Source organism: Cajanus cajan, chromosome 8 (genome assembly GCF_000230855.2).
Source record: "Cajanus cajan strain Asha chromosome 8, NIPB_CcT2T_4, whole genome shotgun sequence".
NCBI lineage: Eukaryota > Viridiplantae > Streptophyta > Magnoliopsida > Fabales > Fabaceae > Cajanus > Cajanus cajan.
Genome location: NC_138524.1, coordinates 7,127,138 through 7,147,417, shown reverse-complemented (window position 1 = coordinate 7,147,417; position 20,280 = coordinate 7,127,138). Strand labels below are relative to the sequence as shown.

The following is a 20,280-nucleotide window of genomic DNA, read 5'->3' as shown; positions in this document are numbered from 1 at the left end:
TGCTGACTGAAATTTATTAGAATTTATAGGGTTTTACTATTTGTTTAATGATTAGTTTTACAGTTTTCAATAAATTGTAGCTAATTGCAAAATATTTGTTAAAAATAGTGTATTTGAGAGAATTCTTGCTGGCACTCCTTTTCTCGATTTCTAAAATTTGATGTGCATTTTTGTTATGTAAACATCTCTTTACAAAGTAGTTTAGAAGTCAATACTCTTTGTAGCCTTCTGATAGGACATTTGAAAAAATTAACGTGTTAGAATCATCTGCAAAAATATTCTACCCTCACCTCACTTGAAATGACTTAGCTGAGTATTTGGATATATTTTTTTTTAATACTTGTATGGAAAGAAAATGAAATAAGTATTGTTAAAATTAAAATTATTTTATGTAGAAGTATAAAAGCAAATTTAGCTTACGGGTGGTTTTCGTTCTTGTAACTTGAGGAAAAATTTAGTCGAACATTGTTATATTATTATAATCCCTGATGTATAGGTGTGCCCTAGAGGATGGGTACGACTTTTCTTTTTGGTGGGAAAAGATTGTTACGGTTATAAATGAGATAATTAAGCATTACATGTAGACTGCTAGCATTATACATTGATGCCAGACCATACATGCCTTCAAATGCTGTAAAATTTCTTAAAAAAACAGGCTCTTATACAGAATGATATTATCATATTTATATTTGTAGATATTTTAATCGTCATTTTTCGTGCCCTATCATTAACTATTGACATTTGAAGCTTCTTCGATTGTTGGTAACAATTAATCATCATAAAATTTTTCATGAATCTATAGACTTTGATGATTTCAAATAATCATCCATCCAATTGTAATACAAGCTCATTAGCATTTAATTGCTAAATTGAATAAAAAACTAAGAAAAAATACTATATAACTGGAGTATTTCCCCATTAAAAGTCACGATGGAGTTTGGTAAAAAAATCTACGCATAGCCAAATAAAATGGTAAAAAATATAGCTGGAGCGAAGTTCAGGAAACTAGTTAAACGTGTTGATTACGAGAGACTTGCATAGCCCTTGTTTATACGAGTTGTGCAAAGTAAACTAAATAGCATGTTATTGTTTTAAATTTATGATCTGGTTGTTTAAATTTAAAAATAAGTGTTCTTAAACAAGTGCTTTTAAAAGAAACTAATTTTTTAATAAGTAGACAACAGTTGCTTCCTAAAAAAAGCAGAAAACTACTTAAAAAATAAATTAGACAAACACATAAAAAGTAAATAAGTGTTCATTTTATTAAAAAAGTGCTTTTATAAGAAAAAAAATTTAACCAAACAGACCCTTAAAATGACAAAAAAAATATGTAATATATAATGATGAAATTTCATTTAGCAACTGGTTAAATCTTTACGCAATCTCTGGAAACTAGCTTTTCAGAAGAATTTCTCATTCATAAGAGTTTATATACCATTATACTATCAATTATCAAACAAGTATAAATCTTTGGTTAAGAGATTTCCGGCGACAAGACTAGTAAACATTTGCAGTGTGAGATTTAGATTAAAATTAAATGCCACAGGAAAATCTAATCTAATTTGCCAGCATTGTCTATTTTAGCAAAATGCAACATCTCACATGCTTTTGAACCTAAGAAAATAAACAGCACAAAATTAGTGCATGTTTACGATGAAGGTAGATTCAGCAGCAGTGAAATTGGCTTACAAAATATTTCATTAAGATTGTGAGCTGCTCAAAACCAAGCTTTTGAGGTGCAGCATTTGGCCCTCTAGAAGCTCCCTTTTACTCAAAATCCTATCAGATGCACAATCTTCTTCCTGCAGAAAATGGGAAGAAAATAGTAGTTCACAATCTATATACATTATTACAAATTTCCAATTATTCAAAATAATCTAAATATCGTGCGTATGTTTTGGAAACAGATATTTTTAAGAATATAATTGCTTTTTTTTTTTTTTCTTTCATAAACCCTCTCGAGAGCTTGACAAAAATAAGTGATTATTTCTTTAAAATAAAGTAAACCAAACACGTGCTGAATTGGGTGATCAAAATCCCCCTCCTAATAGAGACAACGACAGCCATTCTTCAAATTCTTGATTATTTGCTGTTAAGACAAGTTTTTTTAAAATAAATTAACTGAATAATAAAGTGTTTTCAGCTGGTACATCGTTCTTGGCAAATCTTAAAAAAGCTTTATGTAAAAAAGCTCATGCAGAAATCATAAAGGAAAAAAAATAGTTCTTAAAAAAGAAAACTGCGCAAGAAAGGTTAACTTGAAAGCACTAATCATAAAATTGAAGTTAAAAAAATAGCACTACTTTAATGTTTTACTTGAAAGAGAGACATAATTTTATTAGATTAAACTTGAAATACGTGAGAAGAATGCATGATTAGTAAATTACTCACATCACTGGGTGAAGCTGCTATTAGTGCCAAAAGAGTCACTGTGGCAGTTTGATAATCAGTTAAAATCTTGTACGCTGACTCGTCTAGCTTATCCTGACAATGAATACACATTAAAAAATATCAGGTAGAAGTACTGAATTGTAAACCATTTAATGGACCACATTTGCAGTCAACGTGAGCAACTGTAATCAGAATGGAAATAAATAGGGTTTAGGCTACTTCGTGTTTTAACTTTTATACACCCCTCTGACCCTTTAGATGTCTTATTTTAGGCTGAAAACTCGGCTGAGATTATTATTTACTGTGTGCATAGAAAAAAAGTTATAATTCTTAGGTTGGTGATGGCAAGTGAGAGTGAGTAGTGATCATATCATCATTATTATCCATAGTATGATTCGTGCAATCCAATTAACATATAGTTGACCTTTATATTACTAAAGCTTTCTTAGTTATGATTTGATGCATAACTAAATCTATCGACAGAAAGAACATACCTTTAAGTGGGAAATAGCAGCAGAAATGGCCCTTCCAGGGGCTTGAAGAGCTTTGTGGTAAACCTAACCATGCAAGTATCCATGTTTAAAATCGAAAAAGGGATGTGGGAACTGAACAAAAAATAAAAACTTACTTGGATATATAGTAAAGAGACAACTTTTGCCAGAAGTGATACAGGATCAGTCTCAGCAGAAACTTGAGATGTCAATTCCTGTTTAATAACAGCGGTAGAAAAGGCACACAGTTGAAGAACAATCAAATTGTAGGGTATCTTCGTAAAACTAACTGAAAGTTTTATGTGGAGTTGCATCACTAATTAATATTAGGGAGATTTCCAATTTAAGAAATATAGAAAAATATACCCCATATAAGAAGAATTAACTGAAACAATAGCAAATCACTGTTGAAAAAATTAACCACAAACTAAACACTAACGGATTAATTAAGCATAAATCTCAACTCTATTCTCCCGTTTGACTATCTTAGTTAGTCATGGTGGCAGCTAGCAAGCTTCCCGTGCATTCATAAGTATTTTAAATTTAAACAAAATTTATAAATAAAAAGTAAATTAAAGATGACAGTAGATTATTAATAAAGCATATTCTATTTTATTAGACAAGAATAAATTAAATACATAAGATATTTAAAATTAAGTAGAAATTTGTGAAAATAAATTATCTAAATGAATACATGTCATCCCCATTGATATGGTGTGTCAATCTTTATAATTTAAAAATTAAATTCAAATTGAGATTAACAAAGATTACAATGATTTTAAAACAGTTGATTTAAAAAAGCATATTGTCAATTTGATATAGACTATAAAGTTGCAGAATTCAAATCAAAACAAAATTAAATTTACGTAATAATATTTGAAAGGAATAAGAAATTATAACTAAAAAACAAAATTAAATATTCAATGCAATAGAAGCTACAAGGTTTAATGAGGGAGAGAGAAAAATAGCCCCTAAAAAACACTCTTGTTCAAGAGTGAGGACTCTATTTTATAACATAAAATAAATTATGAGCAACTTTAGGAGTTAATTTAGGATTATATCCATATAATTAGGATTGAATCATTGAAATTAATACTAAAACAAATCACATAGACACCTGTGACGAATGTCCAGAGTCCAGTCACACTTTATCCCTGCTCAAATTATTCTTAAGATTTCCTACATTCTCTAATTGAAAACTGTTCACCACAGCTTATTAAATTATAATTTTGCCTTACAATTGTTAAAAATAACTTATTCAATAATATTTCTTGCCATTCTGAAGTTTTACCAACTGGATAGTTTGAATACCACAATCAGCACGATCAATATTATTTGTGAAAGAATCCAGCCTCCAATAAATTCTAGTAAAATTTTATGTAAGTGTAAAGCATAAATACCTTACGATAGGAATGTAAAAGTGTTCTTTCTAGTTTCTTGTCAAGATTTTTCAAAGGCAACCCACTGGAAAAATGAATGATCAAACTATGTATTAGGGTTCACATCAGGACATGCACTAGAGATCAAATCAATGCTAGTTCTAGAAACAAAAAATTGACACATCACCTTTCTTCAGTTACCATTCTAAAAGCAGCCATGAATATCTCCACGCTCTGTTGTATTGAATATTCAAATATTAGGTACGATACTAAGAAATAAGACAGAATAATAAGTTTTATGTTCTAAAAGATATTTCCAGCCAATCAGCTGTAATTGGGAATTGAAGAGTGAGGTAAACCTATACAATGAACCTTGACAACGAGAATTGTTTCTGAATTAAAAATTCTAACCTTTCCTTCCAATGCTTCGACAACAGCAAGAGCCCTACTTGCAAGAGATCCTGGAAAACTCTTGCACTGAAAATGAAAATAAATAAGAGATTTGATTTGAAGTCATTCTACGTGCTTCTCCCAAATGATGATCTTCAGCAAAAATTAGACTCATACAAAATTTGACAGGCTAAAACAGAAGCAATGAATATAATTATAATGCCAAATAGTTCCTTATTCTTACAATTGCAGTTCTGTCTCCAGGACTAAGACACACAGATTCAGAATTTGAAGTTTCCTGCACCTCAAGTCCATTCTTTAATTTGTTGTGCTCGTCCTGAAGATGACAAATCCAGTGTTAGATTTGGACCTTATTAAACCACAAGAAACATTAAAAGTAACTCTTAGATATAATACCAGGTTACGAAGAAGAATATCCACCATAGGAGCTGCTACTGTCCTAAGTAAATGCCTATGCAAAACAACCTGGGCATCATAAATGAGTTAACTTCAATTTTGTTTCACATATGAAAACAACATTTTCAAATTTCAAATAAATTGATCAAACTTACAAAAGTTGATTGATCATCTTCAAATAACTCTAAAGCTTTTTCATACAGCTGCATGTTTAAGAAAGACTGCCAGAAAAACAAACAATCAACATAGGAAACGGTACATATATAAGGCCACTAATTTTACATGTCTAGATAAGTCTCCTTGAATGAAAGAAGAAAAAAATGTACATAAAGACATAACAATAGTAGATTTAAAAGAAAAAAAAAAATATACAACTTTAGTAGTCAAACCTCATCAAGTTTCTTCTGCAAATTATCAAGCAAACGTTTCATTCTTTCTGCATTGTTTGTAAGCAATGCCTTTCTTTTCTCCATCCAAGAACTGATTATTGTAGGCCTTAATTGGTTAGCCAAAGGCCTAAGAATTGTTTCAGGATCATCTATACCTATCATAAATAGCACTGTATTTGAGAACATTGGGTAACATGTATAGGGAAAAAATCATTTTTGAAATCTGAATCAACAGACCTTGTTCTTCGAAATCAGAAACCAATGTTGTAATTTTCTGCATGATCCATTCTTCCGAGGGACTGAGATTATCCTCTTTCATTTTAACTGATTCTTTCCTAGAACCTGTCTTTGTAACTGACATTTGTGAAGATGTATCCTTACCCCGTTTCTGGCTTTTCTTAGATTTTGTCGAAGTCTGTTCCTGGTTATCTGCACCACTTTCAGATAGATTTGCCACTGCATTCCCAGCGGATTTCCCCTTTTTCTTCTTTGATCCTTTATCAGCATGCCTGTTGGCACCACCATCACTTGCCATGATCTCATTGGACTCATTCAACCTGCTTGAATCATGCCCTACTTTAGCTTCGTTGGGTACTTGAAAATCACCAGGCATTGTAATTCCAGCAGACCCTGAAACACCTAATGTCTCCAATTCTTTCACAATACGATCACAGATGTCCTAGTGGATGAGTGAGACTGTTTAGCATCAGGAAATCCATAATAAAAAATAGTTGCAGATATATTTTTTTTAATTCAAAAGTAACTTCTAAACTTTATTCTTGGCTCTGAGCTAGAAATGAAAGAAGATTCAAAATACAAAATCAAACTCGGGCACATAGTAAATGAAATTAATCATAGAAAGAAACATAAAGCCCAAAAGGCTCATACATATTAAGCTAACATCTAACACAGCAGGCATTGCCACCACTATTTTAGGGTTCTCATTGATAGCCATGTTCTGATGGTGACCTGAGCAGTAATCTGTGGAACTGTTTATGCATGAAACTGCTGAACCTCTTGTAAACAAAATTCATAAATCATAACAAACATCTATCATCTTAATTTTTTATTCTCATTGGCAATACTAACCTAGTCTGTTAAACCTATCTTCAAACTGGACACTAGTAGTAGCATTTACACTACAAAATGGTGGTTTGTAAAACATGTAAAATTAAATAATTAATTTGACATTTATATGACTACATCAAATGCTAAAACACACCTTTATAAAGCTGCTACTCATCACATAAAAATCCCCAAAAATGTGTGCTTTGTGACACTGCAAAGAAAATGAAGTTTATCAACACATGAATCAACAGCGTTGAGCATAAATCTATAAGGTCGTTGAATATCACCTTAAGAGCATTTTGAACAGATTGACAGAGGGACAACATTTTAGATGCATCTTGAGGTGTAAAAGATGAGGGCAATAAGGAAAGAGAATCACTCCTGCAACATAGTTATATCAGGATACAATGCTTTGAAAAAATTGTTTTACAAAGTGCAAATACAGCTTGTTATAATTTTTGGTAACAGTCAAGAAAATTCTTGCCCTACATCTCACATAGCATAAGGATTCTCACCAAAATTAACCCAACTTACATGCACAAGTGTTTTTCAAAATTAAAAAAAAAACATATGGAAGAATCTAGTTCAGCAAAGGACTCTTAGTCATTATCATCATGCATACAAAGAAATAAATTTTAACATAACAAGCGCAACCAAAGAAGCTGGGTTTTAGTGTGAGGCTACCCCCCTTCACCAACTCATCCAGACCCCTTACATATAGTCATGCATATTAAGCATTGACTGATGCTAAGCAACAAGAAACAAATTAGATCTAACAAAAGGACATGTTATAGACTAATTTGCATATCTGTTTTTGCTAAGCCAATAAGTTATGATTAGGCAATGCGAAATTTAGTTTAAATGGGATAAATAGATGAGTAAAAATAGTTCAAATTTAGTAATCCATCACATAAGAAAGTCACCACCATGTAAATGAGAATAGTTCAAATTTTTTAGTTTATACTGTGCAATTTTAATGTGTAGATCAATTGACTAAGCCCAGTTTAGTAATGAAGAAAGGATGAAAACAGAAACTGGGGATAATGGGGTAAAAATGTGAAGGCACTTACCAGCTACCACGGTCAAGAGCATCCTCAGTAGAAGCATCTAGCATCTCAATCATAGATGGATGAACAAATGTTGTAACTAGAGGTTTTCCTTCAGGATATCTGGACTAAATTGGATTGCGCAAACTTAGGCTTCATTAACTAAGCTAGGGAAACAAGTAGTACAAAGTATTTATTTCACATATATCTATATCCTAATAGTTATTATTTAGAATAAGAATCAACATAGGAACAATTTAGCTACCTGCAAAAATTGAATGGGCTGGGGAATTCCAAGTTTGTGCAGAGCCTCATAGGTGATAAAAGAATTCTATAGCAAAGAAAAAAGATGGCACAAAATGCAGTAGTTCAGAATTTTTCTTTACCGAATAGAGATAATGAGAAGATAAAAGATGCAATTTACAAAGAATATACAGGTAAAAGATACAATTTGCAAAGAATAAATGGGAAAAAGCCAGTCAGTATACAAGTCCGAGCTAACAAACTTGTAAAGACTATATAGCATTGATCAATGGATCATATACTAGAAATAGGCAAAAGTTTTTGATATCTTGAATAAAAATGAAAGATGAGAGAAGGACAGTTCATACCTGTGAAAAGAATGAATCCACAAACTCCTTTTGAGCAACAGCAAATACCTGTAGTGTGACATAAGAAGTGGAAGTCATAACAAATACTTTCTAAAGACATAGGAACTAAATTTACAGTCCCAAGGCATATGCCAGCCATAGCAGTTGACTACTTCCACCCATAGGCACTAATGGCGGATGATTATTGATGGGAACTGAGATTCTAGTTAGATAGGAAAGGATCCATCAATGGATTGAAGGTAGTTAATTATTATGAATGTGTGTGAAATAGAGATAATTGATTCTGTATTAGAAACTGCATGATGGCAGCTATGCTTTGAAAATAACTGCTGCCTGTTATGTATTAGGAGTATATATTCGATAGTAGGTTGTGGAATTAGGAGGAGTGTAGTTATTTGCAGTTTGTGGACAGAGTATACTCTCTGTAGGAGACTTTTGTCTCTAGAACAGTAAGTGTATTGCTGAGTTATGTGTTATTTCAGTGTTCAATATCATATTTTATCAGTTTATCAATTGGTGTTCTATCAAAGTATCAATTATAGACTAATAAACTGCAAACGTAATGCACCCAAAGCATATAAAAATCCTCCCAGTTACTGCCAATTAGACATGAGGTAGACATGGATCAAGAGGAGAGCCTTTTCACAGAATCAAAAACAAACATGAAAACCACACTCCAGGCATCACTCTAACAATGCCTAAGGGATCTCAAAACACGCCACTTACAGCTGGTGTCCAATGTACTCCTGCACGAACCGACCCTAGAACCTGGCCTTCCTTCACAAGTCCATTAAACAACGACTGGAAGAAAGATCCTTCAACTGCCAATCCACTAGTTCCATCAATCTCTTGCAGCAACTGCTGCAACGAGCTCCACACTGCCGTCAAATTCGTCGGCACCGTGATGCCCCGTGCAGCGCCACGAACCATGGCACCAACACGAGCCACATAGGCAGGAGTATACAACTGGCCACCTTCAAGCCTTCCTTTCACCTATTTTCAAAATCCATCACTCATCAAAACACAATTCTCACTCTCATTCCAAATTCAACAAACAACAAATCCAATCCAACACACGCAAACTCACAATTGTTCCAAGGCGCGGCTCCAATACGGACGCAACTAAGTCCAAACCTACGTTCAATTGCGCCGCGAGTTCCGTCAGCGCAACCTGACTACATTCCTGAAGCCTCTCGTTAACCTCTTCCGCGATTGAGTCCCAATACGACTCCGACATGATTTCTCCTTGAGTCAACATCAGTTCTCGGTGCTCCGTTACGACGCTCTGAGCCTGCTTCTCCACGTAGAACAAGTCAACTCCAGTAGCGTCAGCGAGATCAATCAACGAAACGCGCCCTAGTTTCTTCACCTCAGACACCATCTCGTTCCTCAGTTGATCCTAACAGCATGCGCGAGTGCATTAATAAACGTTCGATTAAGATTAACAATAACACAGTGAACGAAGTGCGGAAACACGATCGATTATAAAATCCATTGGAAATGAAAATTGTTAACGGCGAAACTGAAACCTAATCGGCGAAATAAGCGAAGCGAAAAGAGAGCGTACGAGAGTGATGTACTCTTTGCCGGAGACAGTGTGGAGAAGCTCGAAATCGATGATTTGTAGTTGCTGTAGTTTTTGGACTAATTCGACGACGTTTCGCTCCGATAATCGAATGCTCGACTTGGCTTGCTGAGCGAACTCGAATTGTCGCTGCAGCTCGAGCAATTCGTCGTCCATGTTTGGATCTTCTTCACGCACGCGCAGAATATCGCAATGCGTTTCTCTTTTGCTTTTGCGAAGAGTTCTTCGGTTTGTAGTGACGACTGAAATTGTTTTAGGTAACACCCTTTTGTTGAAGAATTGGGATCACTTGCTATTCGATGGTATTAGCCTTTGTTTTTTTTACAGCTTCATAAATAGAGAAATATTATACGAGGAAGGAATATTTATTCTACTTAATAATTTCTATATTCAATTTTAATAATATAATTATCAAATTAAAACTTTTAATATAAAGATTAAATTTACAAAATTTTAAAAAAACTAAAATTTATTTAAAATTTTATTTCATTAATTTAAATTAATATATAATATTTTTATAATTATTTTTATAATTATCTATTAATTTGAATTAATGAAATGAAATATTAAATAATTTTTAAATTTTTTAAAATTTACAAAGTACATCTATATATTAAATTTTTTTAATTTAATATAAATTATTAAAAAAAAAATTAAATAAATTTATTTATATAATAAATGAATCTCTTCTCTTATTATGTGATTATAATAAAAAAAATTAGCATGTATATGTTCCAAATTTCCAATTGCAATTGGTAAGTTTGTTTTTTTCATAATAATTAACTTAAAAATTATATTAATAATAATTTCTTATGTAAAAAATTGTACACTATCTTATCTTTATAGCATATATGTTAAACTCTTAAATATGATTACTCTCTACAACTTTTTTAATTTCAATTTTAATTTGTAACTTGCAAAGTTTGTTTGAGAACTGTGAATTGATTCTTGACAGCATTTTGGTTTTGATTTTATATCAAAAACTACTTTTAATTTTTTTACTTAGGACACCTCTCTATTAGGAGTTAACGATTAATTTTTCAAAATATTGAAATCTGTTTTTTTTATTATTTAAAAATCTATTCAATGATTTGATTTGTTTGAACAGATTTTTTTTTATAAACATTAATCTAATAATTGAATTCATTATTACTTGTTTAAGGGATAAGGTCAATCTATCACATGATCACAAATCTAATAATAAATACCAAAACTTTGTCTTGCGCAGTTTTATCTAATTAGTCATGTTTAATTTTATAAAATAAAATTATATGTATTTATTAAAATTATATAAATTGAACACGTTTGATTTTTTTTTGTTGTTGTTAAAACTATTGTAGCCCCACTAGCTATTAGAGCCATTAACTTATCGGTCCGAAAAAAATTCAACTCGACTCAACTTCACATTTAAACTTAACTAGGATGACATGATTTGTCAACTTTACTTTTGAGTTTATCAATTCACATTTTTCTCTTATTATTTACTTTAAATAGAAAAGCTTCACTTATATAACTTATTGAGTTTTTATTGATTTAAATGATATTTAAGGCTATAGTTAATAATTTAAAAGAGCATTAACTTAAAAATTAACCTTATATTTTTATTATTTAAAAAGAAATGGTTTTATTATTTTAAAAATAATTAAATAAACAAAGCAAACTATCTCAATATATTAAAATAATACATAAATAAATATTAAAAAATGGTTTTAACATATTTAAATTATTTTTATTTATTCAAAGATATAAGTCGTTAAGAAAATTAAGTAATTAAATAACTATAACAAGGAGGTAATTTAAGAAAAAAAATTTACTATGTCTAAAATATATATCTAAAACATGACAAGAAAGAAAATATTAAAAGTATTTCATTAAAAAATAAGTGAGACTGTGCTCTCGTTTCAAGAGTACATAGGAAAGCATAAATGGTTTCAATATTTCAACCCAAAAAAATATGGTCAAACTAAAATATTCAACTTAATATCAAAAAATAGAAATTTTAAATATCTTTTTGTCTTCTTAGTCAAAGGAATTTTAACCAAAATTAAATACGAGATACTATGGAACTGATGGAGGAATTGGGTATGGTTCTCAATTCACTCTAACGTGTCTCACAGAAAATATGTAACAAGTTGAGTTTTTCTCTTGAAAGTTGAAACACGTTCATAAGTCATGAAGAATTGAAGATCTAATAGTTATTAGTTTTAAATATTCAGTATATGCAAACAAGCTAGGCGGTAAGTGGACATATTTTTTTATTTATCAAATTTGTTTGTTTAATTCATTTTACTTAAATATTTTTTTATAACTATGTTATTAATATGAGATATTCATTAGTGTTGTTTGAATAAATTACTGTTTAGAGTTTAAGTGAATATATATCTTCAATAAATACTTATTAGAGGTATAATATATATATTTTTATCTAATTGTGCTCTCCCTAACCTATCAAATCAATGAATGAAAAAATGTGAACGTTTTTGTTTTATCTTCTTTTTAACTTCTTTAATAGTAGCTCTTATATTAAGCAATGGGTAGAAATCTTCTTCGTGACAAATGATAATACAACTGAATACATAAATTAATTAAGATGATGCTATTTAACTTAACTCGTGGTTTCTTAGTTTCGAATTAAAATTTTGTGTACGTATTAGATTATTATTATTATTTTCTCTAAATCAAGTTAGGTCCACGAAAAAATTTAGAGCAAATTGACCTCCTATTTTTTTTTTTACAAATTCAAAAGTTTTAATATATATATATAAAAGATGGAATCTACTTACTTCAAGAGTAATTCTATGTAATTCAATTCTAGTTAATAATTTAACTATTAAATTAAAAAAATTTAATGTATAGATTAAGTATGCACTTTTTTAAAAAAATTTAAAACCTATTTGGTACACCACTTCACCAATTCAAATTTAAAAATCCTAAACAATTTGAATTAATAGAATAAAATACTAAATAGTTTTAAATTTTTTTAAAAATTTGCAAACTTAATCTATCTATCAAGAACATTTAATTCAACGATTGAATAATTAAAATTTAATATAAAATATGAGTTATTAAACATAGTAAATCAAAGTAGATTCACTTTTAGAATAAGCGGATTCTTTATATATATATATATATATATATATATATATATATATATGGATATTTAGTCTATTATTTATGTAAATATATTTAAAAAATTTAAATATATTCTTAAATTACTTTAAAGTGCTCAATAATAATCATTTTATTTAAATTTTAATATTTTAATATTTATTGATTAGTATTTAAATTTTTATTATTTATGCTCCCAAGTTGAAAGTCTTGCTGAGGCTTCAACCTTACATTTTAGTCTTGATTAAAAAACAAATTATATATATATATATATATATATATATATATATATATATATATATATATATATATATATATATATATATATATATATCAAGAAAGTGGATTTAACTCTAATTCAACTTTACAATTGTTTGTACAATGAGAATTGTTTCATACTTTTATACATTATAATGACTTAGTTGACATCAGATCTCCACCAAATTAAAACATTGACCTTTTGATTTATTTGTATGAATGATCAAATATAATATTAATATTAGAATTTAGAACATTATTAAAAAGAAAATAGTTTGAGAAAAATAGGAATAGAACATCTTTTAAATGTGACAAAAAGAACATAAAAAAAAAGTAAGTTATTGTATCTTTTGGCATGCATCAAAAAGAAGAAATAAATCCTGAGAAGAGAAAGAGAAATATGACACATATTCATCCTACCAAGTACCAAACACAGTCTCAATTGGAGAGTGTGCTTCTTAATCAGGTCACTCAGTCCAGGGGATATGAACTTCACAATCTGAACATTAGACCCAATAGCAAGAAAGCTCTCACTTAGTTTATCTGGCCGGTGTCCTGTTTTAGTCTTTTAAAAGCGTCTTTATACATTTTGTCGCATAGCAGAAAAAATATAAGCTACATCATTAACAATGATAATTATTTGGAACAGTTTTTTTTTTTTTTTTGTCCTTTATTTTTTAATTTTTTTGTTGCAACTTCATTGTACCAGAGATACTAGAAAACTCTGACTGGCTTGGTTCAATGAATGGGTATAAAGTTATTTGTTTTCCTTTTCTCCCTTTTTATGGTGGGACAATAGAGTTGTACTTGTTGTGAAAGCAAATGTGTTATTTATGTACCGAAATTTTCATATGATTTATATATTGATTAATAATTATAAATTAGTTAATGAACTAATAATTTATTCTCAATAAACTTATAATATAGTATTAATTCTTTAACCAATTCATGTACATCTTATAACTAAATCTGAAATTATTAGTAAGGAAAAGGCCATAATAATAACTAACCTTTTATAATGGCACTTGCATGGTGAACAATCACATGGAAAATGCATCTAGACACTGTTATGTTTTTGATAAATCAAAAGTATTCCTCACTTCAAAGTTAAGAACTTATTATTTGAAATATAAAATCTATTTAAAAGGTTAATCTCCCTAAACAAATATTTTTTCGTACACACTAATATTAATAATCAAATCTCTAATCATGTATTTAAGGAATAAGATTATCTACTAATCATGTTATATCTCGTGTGAAAAATCATTTCTGTTGCAATAAGAGGAGGGGAAAGAGACCATTAAGCATATTATTAAGCATGAGGCAAGTGTGATGATTCTCACTTGAGTTGGATATAAATCCATTAGGCCGTGGAAAAAAGTGTACATGAAAAAGGCCAACAAGGTTTTATTAGTGATTCTAAATCGCGTAGAGTATCTTGTGCTCGTTGTTTAGTAGCTCAGAATCAGACATAACTGACACTGAAAAAGACCTTGACCTGCTTCCCATTGAAGATTTCCGAATGCTCCTTAAATTCGAGGCCTCAATGCGATGTCTAATGACCCAGTAACACATGGTGCCCAAAGTAATGGCCATTATAGTTGTCCCTATGATTGTGACTCCAATTGCAAGCCACTTCTGGTCCTTCCCCACCACTACAAATGACAGTGCCAAGAAGGCCACAGAAATAAGAACACAAGCCAACCACATAAGCTTGTTAATGATGGCCATCATTTGTTTCTTTGCCTTGCTTTCTATGATCACAACCGAGGTTTGCACCACCACCACAGCCAAAGAGATGAAGAGGGCGATGGAATCGAAGACAAAGAAAATGAGAAATGCAGGTTGTGGGGCTATGTTTGCTTCACCAAGGGTCATCCTTGGAGGGAGAGTTTTTGGATCATCAGCAAATTGGCCAGGGACAGTGAAAATAGCTGCAAAGGCAACTGTGGCAATGAGGACTGCAACCACAGTTGTGGAGTTGATTGCATTGTTGAGTCCTTCAGCGTGCATTTTGTTGATGCGTTTGGCTATGCCCTGGACACCTCTTCTAGTTTGGCGTGTGTGCTCCAACTGGTAGTGGACTTCATGTTTTATGTCACTCACGGTTTGTTTCAACTCTCGGGCTGTACCAGTTGCTGGCTGACCCTTTATGGCTTTCGCGCTTCGAACACCGTGTTCGAGTAGAACGTCTTTGACTTCAGAGTTCCCGGTTTTCTCAGCTGTGTCTAATGCAGTTTCACCAGATCTATTGATTGCCAATGCATCTGTTTCTGCTTGTCCAAGAAGCAACTTAACAATCTGCACAAATAGAAATTAAGAGATCAGACTCTAACATATTTGTCCAACAACTTTGAAATAGATATTAATTAACCTCTTCAACCAGACTGTTACTTTATGGTAGCAATAGATCATTTAGTTTGGATTGCTATATTGAGATGACTCGGTTCCAGAAAATGATGCTGATGAATGTTCCTTCATGTTCATGAATCATGATAGCAATGCTGTTCTTTAACCCCAAATAAAAGTTGTCATGAATGTGAAGCTGGATGAAGACAAGTTCCTAGCCATGAATGTTTCAACATTATCTCCAGTAATTGACTATTCGACTAAAGAGAGTAGGCACTAAAATAAGACCAATCTCTCAAAATTTCCCTCTCTTTTTCTTCTTTCATTCTTATCAATGGTTAAACATGTTAAAAGGCCGTCCTAATTCCAAAAACAATATGCTTTCGCAGACACTTTCAGAATGTAGAAGCCAAGGATCCTACCATGAGACCTAGGTCTAAGCTAACAAAGACCTGAAGTTAAACAGTGTTATGAATATCACAAATCAAAACATTGCTTGGCTGAATAAGATTCAACACTCATAGAAGGCCCGTTCCATATGCATATCTCTTGGAGGTAGAAAATTTTTCACATCTAACATAATGTGAAAGTTGACTCCTTAATTGCCATGCAGAAACACACGTAAACAGCTAAAGGGACCAATTAGGCAATAGGCCACAACTGCAACTATAAATCATATTTCAACCCAAATGATAGCCAAACCTGTTACATTTTTCATTTGTCCCGGGAACAAGAGCATAACAGGTACTAAAAGTCTAACCCAAACATTATTATTCCCAATATGATTAGCCAAATATCATAAATATTTGGAGTATCATTTCCTTTATCTTCATGTAATAATAAAAGATTATGGATTCCTATTTCAAACTAAAAGGCAAAAGGATGGAATTCCTAATACTAGGAGCACTATCAAACCAGATGGTATTCTTTTCAATGCAGGACAGGCACACCATGGAAAATAACAAATTTATCCACATGAATGGTGATCTAAATCACAATCGATTTCTTATCATCATAACCTTACATATGAACTTTTTATGTAAATATTAGCATAATTATGGCAGGCATGGTCATTTACCTGAGCCCTGCCCTTCCTGGTTGCTATATGCAATGCCGTGTTACCCTTATTATCAACCATGTTTATTGTTGAGGGGTCAGCTTTTATCAACTTCTCCACCACCTCCAGGTTCTGTCCCTTCACTGCCATGTGAAGTGCTGTCTGTCCCTTCTTATCAGTCCGCGTTGCAACAGAAGGCTCCTTCTCCAGAAGCGCTTCCACAACCTCCAAATGTCCATTTCTCCCAGCAGAATGCAAAGCTGTTTTCCCATTACTTCTAGCAATGGTTACAAGACTACTACCTGCTTCCATTAGAAGCTTCACTATCTCAGTATGCCCTTGTGTTGCAGCAGTGTGCAGAGCTGTGGTGTTGGATGGATCCACAGTCATTGACAATTCAGGATGAGCCCCCATTAGGATATTCACAATATCTGCAACAGGAGTAACTGTTATAGCAATTACAAAAATAAAAAAATAAAAAAAAAATAAAAGACCAATGTGACCTACATCTAGAGACAGTCAAAGAGATTCAATTTCTTTTTAAAGGACAGATACAAAGAGTCAATCAATGGTATACTATTGCAAAAAACCCAAATAGTACTTCAACTAGGGATAAGACTAAATTAGAATATATAAACGAGAGACAACTCTCACCTTAGAAACTAGTTTTGTAGGATTGAATTAAGTCTAAGCTCATATTGTAAAATGGTATCAAAGCCTATTATGTATTCATTAAAAGGGTCTCCTATCATACTATTCAGGAATTAAGCTCAATCTTGTTGAGCGTGGAAGTTTATTGAGAAAAATCCAAATCCTACATCTTTTAGAGATAAGGCTATCTAAAGATCACACACCATAAAAGAACAAGAAAGCCCATTGAAGACATACCAAAATCCCCTTGTTTGGCAGCAATGTGGAGTGCATCAAAACCATTCCTTGCTTTAATTCCAGCATCAGCAAGATCATAATACTGAATCATCTCCCTAACCATATCGACATAGCCATATTCAGCAGCAACATAAAGAACTGTTTCCCCAGCATGGTTCTGCTTTGTCAACAACGCACGCAATTCACCCTCTTCAGCACCACTAACTGTGTCCTTCAGAACACTCAGATTCCCTGCTCTTGCTGCAGAGTGCAAAGGTGTATCATCCTTTTTACCTGTCAACTGTTTGGTCATCTTTTTCCTTGGCGTGCTTGTTGACGCAGCTTGTGGCTGCACATTTGGTGTCTGAGTCTCCATCGGAATTGGATTCACTTACCAACCTAATGAATCTCTCTCACTTTTGACTCTAATCACTGAATATCAGAATTCAGAACCTTCTTTTCTTCCTTCCAGCAAAAACCCAGATCAACTCTAGCATCTTTCATCCCAAATAATTCTCCCTCCTTGAAAACAACACAAAGGAGAGAATCATCAAAAATCAATACCAAATAAAAAATAAAAAAAAAACTCAAAATATCAGAAAATTTTCATCCTTCTGGAAGCCTCCAGAATCATTGCACTGGTGGGTGGTGGCCACCAAAAAAACAACTGAGTTAAAAGTTAAAACCACAGCACCAAGCAATGTTTTTTTTTTTTTTCTTTCAAGTTTTATTGCATTTTCTTCACGTTTAAGAGAAAGTGGGGGAGTGAAGTTTTAAATGAAGCAATCAAAGGTGCAAATTTTAAAAAAAAATATATATTTTTTTTATCATAGTGAGTTTGAAGGAAGAGTCTGCGTCTCACCTTGATGTGTTGTCCTTAGTAGAAAGCATTAAGATTTGAGGGTAGCTTTGGTTGGACACCCTGTAATGTAAACCAACCAACTTTGGGTTTGGGAGATAGAAGAAGAAGAAGAAAAAAAAGAGTGATTTGGAAGAGGCAATGAAAATTGAAAAGAAAAAGCGTAGGGAATAGAGGGCAATGATTAAGATTCAAGAGAGAGAAAAAAAAAAAAAAAAAAAAAAAAAAGCACATGTAAGCAACAACTATATGCGAATCTAAATCAGAGGCAGAGGTAGCATTAGTGACGATGGAGGAGAAAGTGTTGTGAATGTGATGGAGAATAAAAAATATAGTAAGGAGCAAGTGAAGAGAGGACAAGATTAAAAAAAAAAAAAAAAAAAAAAAGTGGCAAACAGAAATAGCAACGGCGGTGGCTAATGCAGTGAAAAGACAACCACGAGACCGAAATCGAAAGTGTCCAATGAATGCAAACGGAATTAACAGAACCACGCGCACTTGCTTCCGCGAGTGGACAACGCTTTCCCTTCACTTAAGGAACAGTTTTTCAGTTAACTCTTCCATCGCTTATTTAACCTCCTCATTCATTATCCACCTCTTTTTATTTATTTTTTATTCATAAAAAAATTAATAACAGATAAATTACATTTCAAATCTTTTGAAATTTAATGATATTATATTTATTTATAATCTTGCACAAGCCTCTCTTTAAGTTATTCGAATGTTAGTATATGAATTCAAAGAACTAATAAAGGGAAAAAAAACCCGAGTATTTAGCTTATGTGTAATTTGTCCCATAATGATTACCTAGAGCACAAATTAGATATTTGTCACCTTTATTCAAATTTTTATTTTTATAAAATTAACAGTTTAGTTCTTTAACTTTAGTTTAAGCTTTAATTTGATGATTTCTTTATTTTCTTTTGTCGATTTTGATTATTAACTTTTCTTCGTGTTTCGTTGTTTTTTCAATTTCCATCATCAACTTTTGTTGCAATGATAATAATGTTGATTTATTCTGTTAATTAATTGTAACTCACAAAATAATAGGTTTTCACATTAAAAACTGTGAAATGAAAAGTTAAAATTTTAAACTGGGATATCTAAAGGAAATTAGAAGACTAAATTAAAAGTAGAGAATTAAAATATTAATTTTATCTTCAATTTTTGAATTGTAGGCTTGTTGTGACCATGATGAATTGTTAATAATTATTTCATCTTTGATTAATGGATATTTCCATTTTTTAAAGTAAACACTATCTGTATACATGATTATGTACTACAGGTGATTCAAACACTATACTCACACTCATTTTAAGTAAGGTTTAAGATTCAATTATTGTATATGAGAAAAATTTCAATGAAAAAGCTAGTCACATAACATTGTGAATATTAATGAGTCAAGTAAAACTCTCTTGTAAAAGACTAAAAAAAACCTGTAGTCTCCGTTAAAAAATAAATAATATATATCCATTGTGATCACTGAAAGATTCAGTCATTAAGAGATTAATTACTCTTGGCATTTTGACATATATATTAAATCTGAAGTTTTCAAAGACCATATTTGATAGATGGATACTCTATAATTTAATTACACAACCAGAAACTTGCCTTTCAAATGTCAACCATGTTAATCTCCAACTCCAAGTTGCCGAGGTGCACTTCATCTTAATTATATCAGGTTGATTGCGACCCGAGATAATATTTAAACTAATTTTAATATAACTAGTAAGTTTTTACATAAATGATACAAGTATTTCAAATTTAAAAAGAATAAACTAAAATCAAATATTAAAATATTGAAAAACTTGGCAATGAGAGTTTATTATTATTGATGTAACAATTAACAAGAAAGGTACACAATGAGTTGAGCAAATTCACTCGCTTACTCGTGATTCAAATTATTAATGGTTCAGTAAATTTTAATCTGACATTTTTATGATCTTTGTTAAAAGTAAATTATTAATGATTTGAGCTGATGATTTATTCTTTCTGTTGGTAAAAGGTAACTTTAG

At 31.4% G+C, this 20,280-nt stretch overlaps 2 protein-coding genes across 3 annotated transcripts; both read right to left on the bottom strand.

The window, feature by feature from the left end:
• Nucleotides 1-1,397: 1,397 nt before the first annotated feature.
• Nucleotides 1,398-10,064, bottom strand: LOC109798436 (E3 UFM1-protein ligase-like protein). 2 transcript variants are annotated; one of them, XM_020358719.3, is made up of 21 exons: nucleotides 9,750-10,064; nucleotides 9,270-9,581; nucleotides 8,909-9,175; nucleotides 8,183-8,230; nucleotides 7,837-7,902; nucleotides 7,596-7,699; nucleotides 6,813-6,906; nucleotides 6,680-6,736; nucleotides 5,695-6,136; nucleotides 5,458-5,612; nucleotides 5,224-5,289; nucleotides 5,069-5,137; nucleotides 4,896-4,988; nucleotides 4,673-4,738; nucleotides 4,449-4,495; nucleotides 4,283-4,346; nucleotides 3,020-3,097; nucleotides 2,886-2,948; nucleotides 2,392-2,484; nucleotides 1,690-1,802; nucleotides 1,398-1,614 (listed from the first exon to the last, which is right to left on the bottom strand). In XM_020358719.3, exons 1-20 carry the CDS (start codon nucleotides 9,921-9,923, stop codon nucleotides 1,701-1,703), a joined length of 2,460 nt encoding a protein of 819 aa, XP_020214308.1. In that variant the 5' UTR covers nucleotides 9,924-10,064; the 3' UTR covers nucleotides 1,398-1,614; nucleotides 1,690-1,700. The 2 variants fall into 2 exon arrangements, with proteins under 2 accessions (XP_020214308.1, XP_020214307.1); XM_020358718.3 differs by having other exon boundaries at nucleotides 1,398-1,802.
• A 4,347-nt stretch (nucleotides 10,065-14,411) lies between these two features.
• On the bottom strand, nucleotides 14,412-18,580 carry LOC109799072 (ankyrin repeat-containing protein At5g02620). The gene is made up of 4 exons (XM_020359561.3): nucleotides 18,269-18,580; nucleotides 17,428-17,928; nucleotides 16,561-16,970; nucleotides 14,412-15,434 (listed from the first exon to the last, which is right to left on the bottom strand). Exons 2-4 carry the CDS (start codon nucleotides 17,780-17,782, stop codon nucleotides 14,553-14,555), a joined length of 1,647 nt encoding a protein of 548 aa, XP_020215150.1. The 5' UTR covers nucleotides 17,783-17,928; nucleotides 18,269-18,580; the 3' UTR covers nucleotides 14,412-14,552.
• Nucleotides 18,581-20,280: the final 1,700 nt, after the last annotated feature.